The 18,677-nt window shown below is 49.6% G+C and overlaps 8 protein-coding genes across 8 annotated transcripts; 2 read left to right on the plus strand and 6 right to left on the minus strand.

Moving 5' to 3' along the window:
- Positions 1-517: 517 nt before the first annotated feature.
- Positions 518-2,261, minus strand: N7519_009000 (PWI domain-containing protein; the record flags this gene model as incomplete). The annotated part of the gene is made up of 6 exons (XM_057295773.1): positions 518-649; positions 810-1,185; positions 1,239-1,711; positions 1,762-1,932; positions 1,998-2,088; positions 2,158-2,261. 6 exons carry the CDS (start codon positions 2,259-2,261, stop codon positions 518-520), a joined length of 1,347 nt encoding a protein of 448 aa, XP_057143655.1.
- A 1,216-nt stretch (positions 2,262-3,477) lies between these two features.
- Positions 3,478-5,930, plus strand: N7519_009001 (serine/threonine/tyrosine protein kinase MPS1; the record flags this gene model as incomplete). Its single annotated transcript, XM_057295774.1, has 2 exons — positions 3,478-4,807; positions 4,927-5,930. The coding sequence occupies 2 exons, from the start codon at positions 3,478-3,480 to the stop codon at positions 5,928-5,930; spliced, it is 2,334 nt and encodes a 777-aa protein (XP_057143656.1).
- Positions 5,931-6,672: 742 nt separating this feature from the next.
- Positions 6,673-7,720, minus strand: N7519_009002 (rRNA-processing protein NSA2; the record flags this gene model as incomplete). Its single annotated transcript, XM_057295775.1, has 5 exons — positions 6,673-6,688; positions 6,747-6,959; positions 7,039-7,581; positions 7,634-7,644; positions 7,718-7,720. The coding sequence occupies 5 exons, from the start codon at positions 7,718-7,720 to the stop codon at positions 6,673-6,675; spliced, it is 786 nt and encodes a 261-aa protein (XP_057143657.1).
- Positions 7,721-8,163: 443 nt separating this feature from the next.
- On the plus strand, positions 8,164-8,940 carry N7519_009003 (mitochondrial 54S ribosomal protein bL21m; the record flags this gene model as incomplete). Its single annotated transcript, XM_057295776.1, has 1 exon — positions 8,164-8,940. The coding sequence occupies one exon, from the start codon at positions 8,164-8,166 to the stop codon at positions 8,938-8,940; it is 777 nt and encodes a 258-aa protein (XP_057143658.1).
- A 331-nt stretch (positions 8,941-9,271) lies between these two features.
- N7519_009004 (GMC family oxidoreductase) lies at positions 9,272-11,182 on the minus strand (the record flags this gene model as incomplete). The annotated part of the gene is made up of 1 exon (XM_057295777.1): positions 9,272-11,182. The coding sequence occupies one exon, from the start codon at positions 11,180-11,182 to the stop codon at positions 9,272-9,274; it is 1,911 nt and encodes a 636-aa protein (XP_057143659.1).
- Positions 11,183-11,444: 262 nt separating this feature from the next.
- Positions 11,445-12,721, minus strand: N7519_009005 (uncharacterized protein; the record flags this gene model as incomplete). Its single annotated transcript, XM_057295778.1, has 4 exons — positions 11,445-11,901; positions 11,953-12,329; positions 12,382-12,450; positions 12,554-12,721. 4 exons carry the CDS (start codon positions 12,719-12,721, stop codon positions 11,445-11,447), a joined length of 1,071 nt encoding a protein of 356 aa, XP_057143660.1.
- Positions 12,722-14,876: 2,155 nt separating this feature from the next.
- On the minus strand, positions 14,877-15,357 carry N7519_009006 (uncharacterized protein; the record flags this gene model as incomplete). The annotated part of the gene is made up of 2 exons (XM_057295779.1): positions 14,877-15,049; positions 15,141-15,357. 2 exons carry the CDS (start codon positions 15,355-15,357, stop codon positions 14,877-14,879), a joined length of 390 nt encoding a protein of 129 aa, XP_057143661.1.
- A 2,737-nt stretch (positions 15,358-18,094) lies between these two features.
- Positions 18,095-18,307, minus strand: N7519_009007 (uncharacterized protein; the record flags this gene model as incomplete). The annotated part of the gene is made up of 1 exon (XM_057295780.1): positions 18,095-18,307. One exon carries the CDS (start codon positions 18,305-18,307, stop codon positions 18,095-18,097), a length of 213 nt encoding a protein of 70 aa, XP_057143662.1.
- Between the last annotated feature and the right edge of the window lie 370 nt (positions 18,308-18,677).

Genomic DNA, 18,677 nt, shown 5'->3' on the forward strand with positions numbered 1-18,677 from the left:
CTCGTGCCTCTTTCCCACCCTGTGATCGGCCGTCCCTCCCCCTCTGGCGTGTCTCTGTAGATATCTAATTCTAATTCTAATCGGCTTGTGTGGTGATTGAAAGATCCTGTTTGTCATGTATATCACATGTATATTTCATGTTCTGGTCTTTTCTCGGTTTTGGCAGTCTGAAGATCCCTTGTTTACTAATGACTTGAGCACATATATATTCTTTCCCTTTAATGGAGTACATTCCTTTCTTTGTTATTGTGTTGGCTCTTTTTTTGATACAATGTAGTGATATATTTCGTATCTTAAAAGCTCGTAACCTGAGCATGTCACCAACTAGCTAGCTACGATTCTGTCTTGAAATGTAACAGAGCACATCAATCATGATTAAAAACAGTTATTGGAATTCTTACAAAGTAGATGTACATGTACAGCGCTAAAACGCACACATTTGGTTGGCGTAAATCTCAAAGTTCAAGTCACACATGGCCACTATCAATCCCTCCGGCTGGTTCTTGCTGCTTGTCGTTTAGTCCTGCTTTGGCGGCGAAGCACTGCTCGGCTTCTCGCCAGATCGGCGACGCATAGCAATACATCTCTCACGGAGTAATTTCTCACGGAACCCAGTAGAGTTTACCCATGCAGAAAGTGGTTTCTTGGTCTAGGTGTGGCAAGTTCGTTAGTAACAGATTGAACACAGCAACTTGAGAAACAACATGAGATGTGAAATTTTTAAACGAACATTAAGTAGGAATTGAATCTGGGTGGTAGAGGATACAAGGTGGAGGTTGGACCGGGAATCTCTATTCTCTATGACCAACCTGCTCGGCAACTTTTGTCTCATTGTCATCAGTTTTGGACGGTTCATCAGATTTCGAGGGGGTTCGGGTGGAATCCTCATTCTCATCAGCCATCTTGCGTCGTTTCTCATCAGGGTTGTATCTTTCAATAGAGCGGCGCCGCTTGCCGTCAGTGTCCTTCTTGACGCTGCGGCTGCGGCTACGGCTGCGACCACCGCTGGGGCTGCGGCGGCGACGGTTCTCACCACGATCACGTGTACCGGTACGGTCAGGGCTTCGACTGCGGCTGCGGCTCAAGCGACGAGAATCGCGGCGGGCATAGCGTGCAGATGAGCGGCGGGATCGCGAGCGAGATACACTACTGCGGGAGACGGAGCTTTGTCGGCGGCGGTATCCTCTGGGGGAACGTGAGCGCGGGGAACGGCTGCGGGAGATGGGTCTTTCTTTAACACGATCACCGTAATCCGGACTGCTTCGCCTTCTCGCTCCTCCGCGGTTGCGTCGCTCGGGAGATACTGAGTTGCTTGGGGAACGGGAGCGACGTTCGCGTCGTCTGTGGCGTGGTTCATCGCGGTTTCGGCGAGATGGTGACGATGGCTTTGGGGATCGGGATGGAGAACGGGTGCCGTGTGGAGATCTGGATGAACGGCGGCCGCGACGATTGCCAGCTGGCACGTAAGAGTCAAAGTCACGTCGAGATGGAGGTTCGCGGAAGCGGTCTCGGCTGCGGTCTCGGTCTCGGGGGGGCGAAGATCTTCTGTTGAAGTCTCGTCCCCGACCTCCACGGCCACCGCGGTCACCGCCTCTTCCCCACGGCCGCGGTCTGATCGCTCGCGGCGTCTCACATCATCCAGCTCTCGTTCGCGGGTTTGGTCTTGTTCCCGCTGGCGTCGAAGTGCTTCACTAGCTTTCTCAGCTTCGAGCTAAATTGTAGTATTGTTAGCAAACAATCCAAGGTCGACGGCACGCTTACAATCACCTTCTCTTGTATGAGCTCAAGCTTCTTGGCTTCTAGGAGCTCCTTCGGGACGCCCTGTGGATTTTCCTGACCGCTTAGACACAACGACCACAGCTCTTGGCAGAACTTGGGTGTATCTTTGTCAAGGAATCCGGTGAGTTGGATTTGGAGAAGCTTGATATCGGGCTAGAAACAGAAACGGATGTTAGCAAACTAAGGTCGAGACGCTAAATATCCGACGGCCAACTTACGAAGCGTGATCCCTCAAGATGTGCGAAACAGAGCTCGATGACGACGTCGTCCTCGTTCCCCAATATCTTGGAGATTTGGCTTGCGATCCATCTGCAATGGTGGGGAAAAAAGCAATGTCAGTAAACCGGAGATATCGCAAAACCGGGGAAAGTCACTTACTTCTTCATGACCTCAACATTGACCTTGGTCATGTCCACTTTCTTATTGAACTCAGGAGGGAACTTAGTTCGCCTAATCAATTTTGCATCCACGCTGGACGCCATCTTTGCGAGCGAGTGAGGTGAGGGTAAAAGAGTCCATGACGAGCAAACGCGAGATAACTGAAGTCCGCGGTGTCGAACTGCACTTGTGGTCGCTCGCGGGTGCCGTAGATGCTTCGCCGCCTTGAACTCGTTACTATATCGAGGCCGCTCGCGTCCAGGGCGGCCTACGCCAGTACATATAAATTTTGTGTGGCTAATCTGTAGATGTATACTTGTAAATGGGTTATTTGTCTTTTACTATTACATGTCCTACAAAAAATAAAAATAAAATGAGAGAAGAAAATAAGATGACATGGTAAGGTGGTTGTATCTATTAAATCTCCGGAAGTATATATGTGCATGCCCTAAGCGCTTGTAGTATATATGTTGTACATGTGTACGTTGTTCTTTGGAATCTTATAGCCACCCATTTATAAAATTGTGATTTAATTGCACTACCAAGGCCACGCAGACTCAGAACGTATCGTTGGATAGCAATTGCATTCCCTATCATTATATGGGCTTATACTTCAGACTCCTCAAAGCCATACTTTGGTGTGATTTTCTTCCAGGGTTACTATAATAGCCCAGTCCCAAGTGGGGAATCGATGATTTATATATTGTAAATCTCGAATATATTGGAATCTATGTTTAGTTTCAGCTTCAGACTCTGCTAGCAATATATAAACCATACTGAATAGTGGAAGGTATGTAGTGATGGCCATTTAGATTGATGGTAGCACCTCCACATTTACATCACCTGAAACTGAATGGGAATATAAATTCAGACAAGAATATATTCCCTAGGTTGAGCAATATGTCAGCATTGCTCTTAGTCTGGTAGTCTATAGATGTATAACAAGTACAACATAACTAAGTAGTATAAGTGGAGGTTATCAGATTCCATATCGGGTAACATAAGGGACTGCGGCCTATTACTTCAGGTACTGGAACACTCCAGGGCTTTGCCAGAGCACCATCACGAGTAAACTGGAGTATTATCAGACTAGACTTGTGTCCATCTTTCATCCCCTGCAATGTTATTTTCAAGAATCGATTCTCTTAATCTTCTCTGGTATGTTGTGGTGTAGACGTCGCCATAGCAACAACAAACACGTGACTATATAGCGCGCCCGCGACGAAACCTGGAGGCTGGGCTTTCTCCAGGATCAACAAAACAATCGACAACTTTGGAGGGGCCGCATTGATCCACGACTTCAATGTAGGTATTATCGCTATGGCGTCCCCGAATTCCCTCCCAGCATACAACGAGCTGTACCGACAGCCAGCCCGACCGATGTCCCGATCCGCGGTTTCACGTTCGGGTTCCAGACGGGTATCTCCATCACAGGCTCTGCCCAAACATTACTCCGGCGACAGCTCCGACGAAGAGGTACCCGAACCTAAATTCAGCGCTTCTGTAAAAGCATTGTTGCATGGAGATGGATTAGGTTCTTCGCCTCATTTGCAAAAGGCACACATATCGCACGAACCTCGAATTGCAACATCAAGAGAGCAAAGCCGCTCACCTCGGAATTCGTCCCCACACGACTCATCTAATGGTAGCCCAGCTCCGAGAGTCGTTCGTATAGGCGCCATCTCGTCGGGTTCTCGATTCTTACGTGAAAGCTCCCCACTATCAAATAGTCAGAGTGCAGAACCAGAACACCACAGCCACCCCAATGATTTTATCACTCCCGCCCCACGCCAACGGAGTGTCCGCATCAATGTTTCGCGCAGCAACACGCGATCCCCGGCATCTGTCTCGCCTTCAGGAAAGCGATCGTCAGAACGCAATTCGGGCGAAGAGTATGGCAGTGCGGAGCGCTCGGATAGTGATCGGAAATCGCAATATGACGATGATCCAGCGTTACGATATGGCCTTTCTTCCGCATTGCGGGGTCGCGGCGGCGAAGAAAACGCTCCACACAGTTCGCTGCGTGTGAAGCGGGTTGGTCGACTGGCTGGAACTTTCTTAAACGGTCCAGCCCGGAGGGGTGTGCTACGACGCCAGAGCGAGGAAAGCAACGAGGAAAACCACCAGTATCTCTCGGCTGATGGCGTCCGGGAGGACGTCGGAGAGGAGGAAAATGCCGAATATGGATCTCGCAATCCAGCGAAACCCTCGTCACCTAAGGTGTCATGGGCGGACCCAAGCCCGCCTCTTTCTCGTGAATCCAATCGACGAGAATATCCTCTCCGCCCCGCTGAGGTTGAAGGACCGTTTTCAAGGTCATCTTCGCCAAAATCATACGGCTCAAAGTCCACTCCCGCTTCATCAGAAATGTCCGACAAATCGTCGAAGGAACAACCACAACCCGTATTCAAGGTTCCTTCAATACCGGCTTTGCCATCGGTCCGTGACCAAGAGAATGAACCACCGCCAACTTTCCGTCGCACAAGGCCCCAAGGGTTGAATGTGCTGGATAAACCCGATAAGTATAATGTTGTTTACGATACCGAGAAGAAAGATGCAGCGGAGACCCCAGCAACCAACTCTGCACGGAAGATACTTGCCACGCGGAGCAGCAACACCCCTCATAGGGCCGCTCCCCTCCTCCGAAGATGTCAGTTCTTGAGACTGCTACTTCCACAGGAGGCGCATCGACATCACAATCACGTAAAAAGAAAAGCCAAGTTTCGATTAACGGCAAGCATTTCACTCGACTCGATTGCATTGGTCGAGGCGGCAGCTCGCGTGTCTATCGAGTGATGGCAGAGAATTACAAGATATTCGCTCTCAAGCGGGTCAATATTGAAGATGTCGATCCAGTGACTTTGACTGGATACAAGGGTGAAATCGACTTATTGAAAAAGTTGGAGAACGTGGACCGTGTGGTGCGCTTGTTTGACTGGGAGCTGAACAATGACAAACATGCTCTTAGTGTGCTTATGGAGATTGGAGAGTCTGATCTTGAAAAGATCCTCACATTCCGTTTAAACGCCGAAGATGCTGTTTTCGATATCAACTTTACCCGATTTTATTGGAAGGAGATGCTCGAATGTGTTCAAGCTGTCCACGAGCACAACATCGTCCACTCGGATTTGAAACCCGCCAATTTCCTCATGGTACAAGGCCGGCTGAAGCTCATCGATTTCGGAATCGCAAATGCGATCCAAGATAATACGGTCAACGTTCACCGTGAACAGCAAGTCGGCACACCGAATTACATGTCCCCTGAAGCATTGGTCGATTCCAACGTATCCCTTGGTCTGCCTTCCAGTGTCGGGAAAGTTATGAAATTAGGAAAGCCCAGCGATGTCTGGAGTTTGGGTTGTATTCTGTACAAGATGGTCTACGGACAACCACCATTCGCCAAGATCGCCAAATATTATGAACGCATCATGGCCATCCCCAACCCCCGTGTGCAAATCGAATTCCCGGCCTTCGGCGTCGGTGGCGTCCCAGTGCCCCCTGGCCTTGTTCGGACTCTCAAGCGCTGTCTGCAGCGTGACCAGACTCTCCGACCAACCATTGAGGAGATGCTTGGCCCACGCGATCCGTTCTTGCACCCCGACGCCCAGCTTGAGGGTGCTGTCCCCGTCACCCAGGATATGCTTGGCCGTATTCTAGCCAACGTCGTCAACCACTGCAAGGCCCGCGGTGTACCCAGAGAAGAGGAGCTGGCTGCGTGGCCTGCAGGCTTCTTTGCAAAAATAAAAGCAGCTCTCGAAGAAGAAAACCCATGACAACACCCAAGCACTCCTTTTACTTTATTTCCTTTGTCTCGACTGGCCTATCGGCATTTCTCATTTTCCCTTTTGGTTAGAACGACTTAATGACTGGTGTTGGATGTGTTAATTTTCTTTTTTGTCTTGGTCTGCTTGGTTAATTTGCGGGATATCTGACTGTCTGTGTTTCTTTGCATTGTCTCATTCTTTTTCTTTGCATCATCCTTTGGGGTGTTTGTCCGACCCAACCATGTTGCCTTCTGGTGGGTATTCATTGACGAATCTCGGTTTCAGCGCAGCGTGTGGATTTTCATTCCTGTATATGATTTCATTAGCTTTTTCATCTTTTCTCTTGCATCTGCATGGGTGCTGTTTGAGTATCAGCGTTCTTAGAGCAATAACTCCCCATTTGGTTAAGATGTCTAATTGACAACCTTTGTCTATCTTCGTTACTTGATACTGCGTGTTTGATCCATCATATGATATTTTACAGTGGAGATGCTGGTTGTCTTCATAAAATCATAGCTGATAAATGCCTGACTATCTAAAAACTAGCTATGTCCATTCAGCCAAACATGCGGAATACTTTTCGTTTGAAATCAATGGACTTGACATTGCGCCATTAACACCGCCCAAGAATAGAACAGTCTTGATAGACTGTATGTATCAAGAAAGGGAAATATAGAACTGCCTGAGCATGGAGGTATCGAAGACAGGCGGGTGCCTGCCGGGAATGTAGAGGAAGTGCTTGGTGGTCAATTTAGACAAGGAGGACACTGTTGCGGGTTAGTTTGAGATACGACATAAACAATAGGAATGATCGAAGCAACTCACGCATTGACACAGCCGTCGTTCTCAGGGGTGTTGGTCACCTGGGCCCATTTACCCCAGACAACCTTACCGGAAGTGGTAACAAGACCCAACTCGGAGACGTTGACCTCGATGATTGTTCCCTTAGTCAAAACACCCAGCTGGGTATAGAGAGGGTTCTGGGGGTTCTTCTTGACGGACAGGATGGGGAGTTGCACAGTGACAGCCAGCTCGGGACTGAAGAAAAAGTCAGTATACCATATCCAACCAAAATAAACCGAGGGGGGGGGAAATTCTCCCCGGCGATAAAACATACTGTGTGACATTACACTTCTTGTAACGGAGACCCATGGGACGAATGAACCGCTCGTACTTGACGGGACGACGGGTGAAGTCGTTACCAACAAAAGTAGGCTTGGTGATCATACGCTTCCAGGCCTTCTTGTGGGTCTTCTTTCCGGTGTTGATAACCTTGAACATCTCCTCCTCGCTAATACCCTTGACCTTAGGCAGGGGCACAGCAAACTTAGCAGCCTTCTCATTACGCTTGTTCTTGATAGCACTGGAGAGGGCCTTGGCGTTGGTCTCCTGCGAGCGATCGAGCAGGTACTGGGGCAGAGGAGTCTTGGAAGGCTCGTCGGGTGCGGCGGACTTGACGTTCTTCTCTTCCTGGGCCTTGATGCGCTTCTTCATTTGAATCTTCTCCTTGTGGCGGTTCTGCTGGTACAGCTTGGCCCGCAGACCACGCAGGTTCTGGGCATCGTGCGACGCCTTGTGTCCCTCACGAGCCTGGCGCTTGCGCGTGCGCTCCTCATGATCGAGGCGCTTGCCGTGCTGCTTCTGCCAGCGCTCGATATACCTGGGAAAATGTCAGTTGGGGATCGGGCGGTGGCTGGCGGGGAGAGACGAACTCGTTCTGAGGCTGTAGGTGGAAGAAAGGTTAGTAAATTCATGAAATTGGACATTGAGAGACCGGAAAATCATTGGGAGCTTACCATGATGAACGACGAATGAACAACACGAGGTGAATGGGTGATGAGATTCTTGCCTTGAAGATCTAATCGAGACCGAAAAAGTTGTGATGCGGGAAAAGATAGCGAGGCACGTGATGCTGCTTATCGGTCAGGTCGTTTCTCGACTTCCTCAGCTCAGCTTGTACAGGTTAGAAGAAGAAACGCTCCAGAATGATAAATAATTGGATATATACCTTTAAAATTACAATAATATGAGGCTCACATTTATAGCTTACTACTCTTCTTGCTACAAATCTACATCCCCAAGAAAGATATATACCATCACGTGATACTACGGGTGACAAAGCGGCCATTTGCGCAAGTAGTGAATTTCTCTAGTTACGGGGAAGCCGCTCTTCTATCTCGAATATCAACCAACCGCGAACCACTTCCACTCTCGATTGAGCATTGGCAAGCGGTCAGTCAATATGTTCTCACGATCCGCTCTCCGGAGCCTCGCCTCCGAACTGCGCTGGACTGCGCCGTCTACAATCTCATCCGCAGCTCCCCTTCAGCAACGAGCATGCCTTCACCAAAGTGCATCTTTGATGAATTTGCAACAACCTCAGAGCCAATCGACATCCAGTCACCCCGAATCACCTCTCAGCGCCACTCCCCGGGCGCAAGATACCCAACCGAAGAACGTCAAGGCCTCCACTTTCGACGAAAACACCATGACACCCCAAACACGCGCACACGTCCCCATTGCCAAACAACCCGTTGCCCCGACCTTCACCTCCCCTCTCAAAGTGACGAAATCCCTCATGTCACAGCTCCCCCATCTAGTCGGCCAGAAGCCGCACTACGTCGTTGCTCAGCTGCACGCACGACCATACCTCTTGACAGAAGGTGATCACATTCGGTTGCCCTTCCTCATGCCTAAGGTTAAGGCAGGCGATATTCTGCGATTCAACCGTGCTTCGGCGCTTGGATCCCGCGACTTCACAATGAAGGGCTCGCCGACTATCGACGAGCGGATCTACGAGTGCCGGGTTCGTGTGACGGGTGTGGACTCTGAGCCGCTGCGCATCAAGGAGAAGACGAAGCGGAGACAAAGGCACGTTAAGCAGGCCAAGAGCAAGCACCGCTATACGCTTATGCGTGTTATGGATGTGCGGGTGAAGACGCCGGAGGAGTTGTTGGCGGAAGGTGCGGTGGTCGTGGAAGAATCAGCGGACAGCTCAGTAATTGAACCCCGGTCATGATTGGGTTGTTCGGTGTTTGGGTGAAGCTGTTTTTTGAGGCGAAAATGTGATGTCGGACCATGATTCGGCTGTGGTTCGAGGTACTGACAGTACTTGAGATATGGTCTGGTCTTTGGGCTGTTGGTAATTGTCTTGCCGCCATGCATTGATATCTTTGCGGCATATTGTACAGATAGATCGATTTGGGCTGTTCTCTGTATGCATTGTATTCTATATCTATTGGATTCTTTCAGAAAATCTTACTGTTGCAATAGTGTAGGGACGTCATCGAATAGGCATAGGCTCTCAGTGCTTGGGTCAGCTCGAGGCACCATCTCATCAACACTGAGTTTCATTCAACAATGTCTAATATCTCATCCGCAGTCTTCTCAGCAAATGCATACACAATAGATTGGGGATGACCTGGCGGGAGAAATGGGAAACTGCTGGCATCGACAACTCTCAGCCCCTGCACACCATACACATTGGCATGACTGTCAACCACAGCCATCTTATCATTCTTGCGTCCCATCTTGCACGTGGCTGAAGCATGGTACACAGTAGTCATACTCTGTTGAATAAACTCAAGAATCTGCTCGTCAGTGGAAACATTGAAGCCCGGGAAATACTCCTCCTGCTCGGCGACGCCTAGCTTAGCCAACTCCGCCCAAATCTGCCGCTGCCGCTTGAAAGCCTGAATAACAAGATCCGTATCGGTTGGATCTGCAAGCCATCGAGGATCGATCAAGGGCGGGGTGTTCATACTGGGACCAGCGAGACGAACCGAACCGCGAGATAGAGGAGCAATCAATGCTCCACTGAGCGTTGCATATTGATGTCCGTCCTTCGGATCGGCCGTGACTTTGTTGAGATTATAGCCGTTGAACGCAATGATCGGTAACCATTCCAGTTCTGGCCAGTCGGATGGGAAGCTTGATAACGTGAGACGAGATTTGCGAGTCAGGTTTGAGCGGAACGGGTTGGGCAGTTTCTCCCAGCCGTAGTAGCCTGCCCCAGTAATAGAAAGGGGCCCTGTGGCATTTTGTATGTACTGCTTTGAACTAAGTGCTGCTAGCGTTGTGTTATTGGCTGACGCCGAGGCCGTGAGGACGTTCACGCGGTGTGAAGTCCCGAAGACTGGGTGATCTTGCATGTTTTGGCCTACGCCTGGGAGGTTTTTGATGCAGGGAATGTCAAAGCTACGCAGATCGTCGCAGGGTCCAATGCCCGAGACCATCAGTAACTGAGGAGACTGGAAGGCACCAGCTGATAGAATAACTTGGTTGCGAGCATGGAGCGTAAAGTTGACCGACTGAGTACCAAACGTGCCTTCAGTCGATACTTGGACTCCTGTAGCACGCTTATTATTCCGGTCGAATAAGATCTTTTGCGCCATAGTATTCTTGTATACTGTGGGCGCGACGCTTTTGTTTAACGCGGCCTGAAGAAAGCTGGACTCGGAGCTGGAGCGATGCGCATTTCGCGGGTCAATGGTGAAGGTTGCGAAGGCAGAGCCAAGCAATTCACCACTGTTGAATCCATCGATCTGCTTCATACCAAGGGCTATAAATGCCTTCTGGCACCACGATCCAAGTGCATGCACAGCATTGCTAAACGAGACCTCTAGCGGCCCGCCTGTGGGACTGAACGCATTTGGAGTCTGGCTGTTCGTGGAATTGCTGTATAGCGCCTGGTTAGGAGGGGTATAGTGAACAGACTTTTTGAAGTAAGGCAATAAATTTTCGAAAGTGTAGCTCTGGTCATCTACCTCATCCGCCCAGCGCTGCATGCTGTCAACCGTCGGCCGCTGATAGAGCATATAGTTCCTAGCCGAGGAACCTCCCAAGGTCTTGCCTCGGGCATAATGCAAGACCCGGCCTCCCGATCCAGGCTGAGGTTGCGTACTGAATCCCCAGTCGACGAGCGGCTGATAGTCTGTTGGGTCTGAGCCGGTGTAATAGCTGGAATACCCAGGGACAACGGAGTAATTTCCGTTATCAGTTTCATAGAAGCCGCCCGCCTCAACGACTGCAACGCTCACTGTTTGATTCTGTGCCAGACGGCTTGCGATGGTGAGTCCGGCGTTGCCTCCGCCAACGACGACATAGTCGAAAGTCGCATTCGCGCTTGGAATGCCGAAAGATGTGCCAAGCAAAGGGCCGGGATTGCCGTAGGCAAAGAGATTCAAGTTCGGCGAAGTCGCCGATACAAATCCCGGCAGGGATGATATGAGTAGAGAAGGCACAATATTGGTAGCATGCATCACTTCAGCAGGTGGTATGATTCAGAGTTTGTCGTGAAGGAGAAAAATTCATGTTGTGCACTCCGTAGGCTGAAAAGCATCTGACTCGAATGCCGATCACTGAGCCAGCACACGGAGGGGTCTTCGAAGAACGAATCAAAATGAATGTTCCTAAGAAACTTTTGGATATAAGAAATAAGATGAGCCAATGATTTATGCTCAGGCACGGGTATCACACAGTAAAAACCATCGCTATTACACCAATAGCCCCACGAGAGGCACCTTAAGCAAACGACCCTGCTGTAGAAACAGGTTTGTTTATTCCACTTATCTGTGTAGACTGCGAAATAGGACGGTCACGAGTTTCATCAGACGTTGGGCTACGATAAGTACCTTGGAATTCGTCTAGCTGGAGCGAGGAAGAACGACGCTCGTGCTGTTGCCGCGAAGACGATGGAGCAAAGCCAACAATGCTGCTTTCTCCATCAACAGTCGACATTCGGCTAGATCGTGAAGTCTTATTCTGGGAATCAGGAGCAGAGCTGACTCTCTCCGAGGGTGTTCTTGGTGGGCCATAGAGCCGTCGGAAGAGAGGTCGAAGCGTTGGAAGACAGGCACACATTATCCCGACAGATTGCTCAACCGAGGACCAAGTTTCCGGACCGACACTAGTAAAAGTAGGATCATTAAGGGCTGCTGATTCGAAACTGACAATGCGGAGAATTGAGACGACGCAGACACTGGTGCGTAGTTAGTAATACATTTCACTCTGAGAGTCGAAAGAAACCCACAAGCCACCAAGTAGGAAGATCCCGGTTAGAATGCATTTTTGTCGGATTGTTGTGTTTACCCGCCAGGCCATCGGAAATGGAAGACAGAGCACCAGGAAATCGAGGAGCATGTTCCCCACGCCATTCCAGCGGAAGAATGCTACTTCGTCAATGCAGTGGCCCGGCTGGCTTTTATCCCATGACTTAGACACGGGAGAACATCCCACGATTGAAACAATTGAGCATACGATAAAGTAGGCAACGACCAGAAAGGCAGAGACCCAGAGGATCCAACGAAAGCCTCTGACGACACCGAAAATGCGGTGGAAGAGAAGCAGCAGCGATGCCTTGGTAATGACGGCATTGGTGAAGTATACAAGTTGGACCGCCATAAAACTCTGCATACTTGTTAGAAAATGTACCGATAGTTAGAGGGATCTGATAGAATACCTTTCCAAATCCCTTGACCTTTTCAGCTGACACGTACTGAGCGTGACGACCATAATCATACAGCGGGATCTGTGCCCATCGTAAAGCAGCCATGGCCCAATTGACTACCTGGCCTTCTTAACTCGTGTCTTCGTTGTAGGATTGAAACATCGGAGCTCAAGGTACCACTTACTAGGGATACTGCAATGGTATAGTCATCCCACCATAGGCCAGCACAGGCGACATGGCGGGCAATAAACCGCAAGATCACACAAATAGTAGCCGGGACAATGCTGACAATTGTGCCAACCAGGATACGCCATGAGATATTTTCATCCGGTTGATCTTGAACTGGGGCCATGCAGGTAATTTCTTCTGCTACAGAAGATGCACGTTTATGCCAATGAGTTCCTCATCTCAAGCATCCCTTTACGGGATAGTCTTATTCATTAATTTCGCCCGGTCATCGGAGACGATCTGCAGACAATTTTGGAGAGAGGAGAGAGCGAGCCGAGCCGTGTAGAGCCTCTTGCATTTCTCCCTCGGCCGGATCGGGCGACATGATCTCACGGCCCGAATATCAGCATCATCAAATGGTAAGTAAGTCTTGGCGGAGTCAGTTTTGTTACGGCAGGAAACTGGGTGAATCTTTATGCAGTATTTCTTGTTCGTCCTTCATGAAGTACTGAAGGAGCTGGAAACCATAAAGGTCCGGATCCGCGCTCATAGCCTCAAAACTCAGGATATGATTATTCAGAAGATCCTGAAGTGAGATTGGGGGCAGTTGCTCCTCCGCTAATACAACGATATAAACGCCTTTCTTAACTACGTGATTACCTAGTGGTGCTTAACTGATAGGTAAAAGACCCTAAGGATTCACACCCGAAAGGGCTATCGTAGGGTCCCTTGTCAAGGGTCGGGTACATGCAGTCTCTACCTGATAACTACCTGTGTACATATTCATGGATGGCTTACATGTGTTGAAAGCAAAGCACATCGGGTCTTATCTGTCGCAACATATGGTACTTTTTATTCATCCGTTAATTATTTGGAAGTAAAAGTCATTTTTAAGTCAGCCCGAGGTTATGATCCGAGCCTTCTGTTGCTCAAGGACTTGTAGTTCGTTATGGACCCGGTTAGGCTGAAGTCGCGGTCGATCTTCGCCAGCGACTCTATCGTGATTGCCCTCTGGAGGTCGGCTGGCGGGAGGAGAGAGATACCTTCGCGGTCGATATGATCGTGGTACTCAAGGGGCCCGCATGCTGCCAACACCGAACCCAAAACAATGACAGCTGGAGCATCTGGTCATTAACGAACAACCCTATGAAGCTTCCTAATCCTTCCAGTATCGAGGACCGGGGACCTGGTCCTTTTTTGGGAATGTATTGGCGGGCGGAGCACCTTGACTCAATTGCTCTCATTGAGATGAACTCTTCCTCGGTTATCTTTGATGCTGAATTTATTGTCGAAGGGTCGCTCGGGTTGACGTGTGCCACTTTAAGTTGTAGGGCCCGGTCTATCCAGCGATCGAAGTTCTTAGGGATTCCGCCAATGTTATCGTGGGAATACATTGCGAATTTGCGAATTGTGTTGTATGGAGGTGGAGGTTTCACTCTCTGTAGAGTAGGGTGTGAGGGTGTGCGCTCCTTCCTTATACACTCCTTCGGCAACTGGGCCTCATTCTCACAAGGCTCAGCATCAGAGATCCAAGTCGACAGCACCTACATCTTCGGTGTCCGAATCCCATAGCAGATGCATTAGATGTTTGTGTTTCCACCAGGTTGGGTTCGGGGCATTGTGCGGCTGCAGTTACGGCACTTAGCATCCTTCCTATAGTGGAGGTTAGCATTCGTCTAATGTCAATAGGTTTGAAGAGCGCTACTCTCGATGTAGAGAAGGAGATGAATCTCACTCTCCGCATATCTCTTGGAGCTCGAAGAAATTCCTCATCCAATAACCAGAAGCCGGCCTGGACGATACATCCCGTAAATGTGCGAGAATAGTAAAGTGGTCCTAGGTGGATCCTGAGCTTCTGTAACCCATGAACTGGGCTTCGAGTTGCGGAACAATGCCCAGGCAAAGCTTCACGGGTTGTTCTGGGCGGAGTCTTGAACAGTGTACGAAGCAGAGATATGTTACCAGGATGAGACAACTCCTCCTCTATATAATCCCCAATGATAGGATCCCACAGCCATGGTTCAGTTGGATGTTGGCCCCGTACACTTGGATCATAGTGCTACGGAAATTGGCCTGCTGGCTTGTGTCTCGACTTCCTGCGCCTGTAGCCTTGATGGCCATTCCCATATTTGAGTTGGTGAAGGAAGGCGAGTCCGTTGCAGTGTTTGTTGCTCGCGTTGTTTCACCAATCCTGTTGAAGGTTCACTATTCATTCAGACGTCCCTGTAGGCCTGTCTCGTCTCCCAGTACTACTGTTCCTGGGAGACGGTGTCAACTGAACCTAGCCCACTCATGACTATGTCGACAGTCTGAGTGCTCCAAGTGACGATTGGAGAGGTCTAGGCGGCAATAGTGTCACCTTCGAAATTTGGCCACGGCACTAGTGTACCCACAAAGTCCACCCCGTGTATCGCGCTCGAGGTGTGTGATTGCGGCCTATTCTGAGGGGCGGGAGAGATTGTAGCAGCATCTCTCGTGCTGCTAAGCGGGTCACGTTCGGAACCTCTTGTCTCTGGATGTGAACTGATGTAGGAAACAGAAGCTAACATTGGTAAAATGAATTGTTGAGGACACTCATAGCTTCTATTGACCATCTTGCGTACCTTCAGCGGTGACCATGGTCATTTCCCTCAAGGGGATGCGAAGGCCATTCTCCAGATCGTCTCCAGCGGTAGTCGATATTGGATCCCTTCCAAGGTGAAGAACAAAGTAGGAGAGATCTTCCTTGTAAAAGCAGTCATGCATGGCATACGTTTTGGCTGTCTGGCGGCGAAAACGTGTGTGGTTAGTTCCGGATTCGTCATGATCGAATTTCTTCATGTTTATGGAAACCACCCAAAGCCGGTCTCGATCAGAATGGCCACTTTGGTGCTCTCGAACCTGCTAAATTGCATAGAAAGAAGCCCACTCAAGGCGTTGGTAAGACTATGTCGATGTATCGTACACGCAGGATGCGTGGGTGAGCGCTTCTGTTAGAAGGACCCAGTAAGAACGGCCAACCGATGACGGCTGAGATGTAGCTGGCTTTATCCGCCTTATATATACTATACTACTATTAGTATCTTAAATTCAACACCATAATAATAGACACCCGAGACTCACTGGTGTCAGGCATTCTGGGTCATTAGAATGTGATCAGTCGTGTCGGTATAACTGTTTTCAAGTGCCTCCGCAAACTCCAGGCCAGTCGCCTGGGCGTTCAAGACTTGTCCAACGATAAATCCCACCGAGTGATTGAAAACACCTTGAAGAGCTATCTCATCTCCAATGAGTTGTGATTCAGCTTAGGGTCGCCTGATCTCTTTGTGTACTTGATGACCCGGTTCAGATCTTCGTCCAAAAGGGAGAGCGCGTCAACCTGTTGCTCCATCTTTGTCCTTGGATATATGTTTCCACAAAACGGAGAAAGTTAGGCCAACGATAAAGAAGGCATGGAGGGCCCTCGTCGTCCTTTTGGGCGGAATCCTCCAACAGGTCTTCTGGGGTATCTTTAACCTCCTGGCCGTACCGATCATCGGGGTGGCTGTGGGAGGCCCGGCAGTGCTGATACGCGTCGAGCCGGGGGCCAAACCCAAGGCTGTCAAGCTTGAGAAGTTCACTTTCATGCCGGAACGGGTGGTGGAGCGTGACCTTGACCCGGGTATAGTCTGGTGTGCCGGGCCGCTACTGGGGCTAGTATGATGGGACATGGTCCGGCACGGTGCCACTCCTTGGTCTTGTGGTTGAAACGTGGAAGGAATGCTAAGTACGTGGTCTGCCCGTACTCAGAATTCCTTCGACTTGGAGGAATACGACATTCGAATGGACATTGTACTCTTGATTGTTGTGGTCTGCAATTGCTTCGACTCCCGGTATGGGTCCGTAATCTGGGGCAGTCCGATCTCAGTTGCTTATTGTAAAGATTGTATTGACCAGTTTATGGATCTGCCCGGTCAATCGACGCTGTACGTTGAGCTGACCTACTCCAAGTCCTGCATCAACGATGCGACTCAGCGAAGAAACCTTAAGCTGCGGATGATAGGAATTTCGATGTGATCGTGGGTCCTAGTTGCCTCGAGTCGCCGCACAGACCAGAAGCAACCGGGAACAGATAGAAGGTGTGGGATAACGGCTTGGATGGCATCTTCAAATGACGGAGGCCCCTTAGTAGGGTCCCTAGAATAGGTGAAGTCAGTAATGCTCGTCAAAACATTTATAGATAAGGGAAGAAAGGCAAATTGAACTTACGTGGGAAACGACGAGTAGCTATCGTTGAAGATCCCAAATGTCACACTTGTGGGACATTCGGGGCTTTGGGAACCCCTCAGGCTGAGTGCCGAGTGAGCACCACTTGCTCAGATCGGCAACAAAAGTGTTCTGATCGCCCTTCTAGCCGCTCAAAGCATGCCAGAATGATGGACATGTTCAAGATCGGGAGTCGACGGAGATGCTCGGATCCGACTGCGGACGTAGACTGCGCAAGTTTTCTCGTTCCATTTGATTGCGAGTCGGATATCGAACCCAGGCTCGGAGAAGTTGGGATATGAGTCGAACCCAAACTTTACAACTTCGTCCCCGTCACACCAATCACCTAGGTGCCATTTCTCATGATCAAGCAGGGATATATCATATGTTGGGAAGCCAACGGAACGACTTCAAGCGTATTGACGCTGTAATCTTGAAACTCTGTGGTGATACCGGACTGCAGCAAATTTTGGCGGCCAAAGGCTTCCTCGAGGAAAGAGTCCGTCTGCATGACATCGGCCCACATCAGAGAGAGATATCCACAAAAGTCAAGGGGCTTGTTCCACGGGTGTGGCCGTCAAGAACCATACAGATCGGGTGTGAGGAGTGTGTCTTGCTGGTGCGGAATCAAGACGAAGGTCTTGGCCCAGTGGCCTTCACCTAGGTAGCCCGTATGCCTGGGTATTGTTGTCGTACTGGTGAAAGGTAGTCGAGGATCCCAAGGTCTCATAGTATCTTCCTGGGCAACAACCTGGGTTGCAACCCGGGTCATTGGCAACTTCAATCATGTTATTCACGAGCCATTCCACTGGTCCCTGATGTTTTCGATACAGGGACTTTGCCCTCTTCGAAAAGCTGCTCCAAGATCCGATATGTTCGCTGTAGGAATGGAGCACAAATATGCCCCCTCCACCGACACGAAGGTCCTCATTGTGTAGGTTGTCATGGGTCAATCGGCCTTCATCGTCGCTACTTCCCCAAGAGCGACGCTTGCGTCCATCATCCCCAAATTTGCCGTCCTCATCATTGAAATCTCCACGGTAACCCTCGCATTTGTTGGAATGAGTCGGACCTCGTCATTTAGGGCCATGGTAGGGTCGAATGCTGCCTCAACAAGCTCGTCTAGCCCTGGTAGCCAAAACAGGCTACTCAAAGAGCCATCATATGCTGAAGTCAAATCAGTAAAGATATCCACCTTTATCAAATTCAACATAAGTCTCCTTACGATAAATGTCGGTACCGACGTCTTCTGGGGTATCCTCAACATTCTTCCCGGATATCCAAGCTTTCCTTCCCAGTCGTTAGCCTCGAAGACAAACGAAACTTTCTTGAATCATTGGAAAGAATTGGCCTTCTTCTTTAGTCGGCGGGCTGGTTTGGGATGATCAGTAAAAGCCGACAAGTTGGGCAGGGCTTCACCAAGCCCTGGAATAGGCCCATCACGGCCATGTCGGTCAGCTTTTTGGTCTAGGTCGTTCAATTTATCAGGGATCTTGATCGTGTTGTCTGATTCCACTGTGATCCACTCCTCACATGTCTGATTCATCATATCCGGATTCAGATACCTTGGTTGAGACGCACTCTCCGGTAGATACTGTGCGAAGTGGTCCTTTAGGACTCCTCCTAATGAAAGAGGACATTCCGATCACCTCTTTAAGATAGTTGTGAGAGAGTGACGTAGGAAGAACCTTGGAATGGTGACATGGATGAGTGAGATTGAGGAATAAGTGAGAGTTAAGTGGAAGGAAGAATGTGCATGTAGGACTGGACGAGGCGCACCTTCCTGAGCCTCTGTGATGAAAAATGATGAGTATAACAACCTTGGAATATTTATGGATATATTTATACATCCATCTATCATGATATTCCAACAAAAATATCGTGAAAGAAACTGAAAGAATATCCAAAGACTCTCA

This window comes from Penicillium mononematosum (genome assembly GCF_028829835.1).
Source record: "Penicillium mononematosum strain IBT 11891 chromosome Unknown utg000005l:1.0-9366267.0:1.0-9372171.0, whole genome shotgun sequence".
Classification (NCBI taxonomy): domain Eukaryota; kingdom Fungi; phylum Ascomycota; class Eurotiomycetes; order Eurotiales; family Aspergillaceae; genus Penicillium; species Penicillium mononematosum.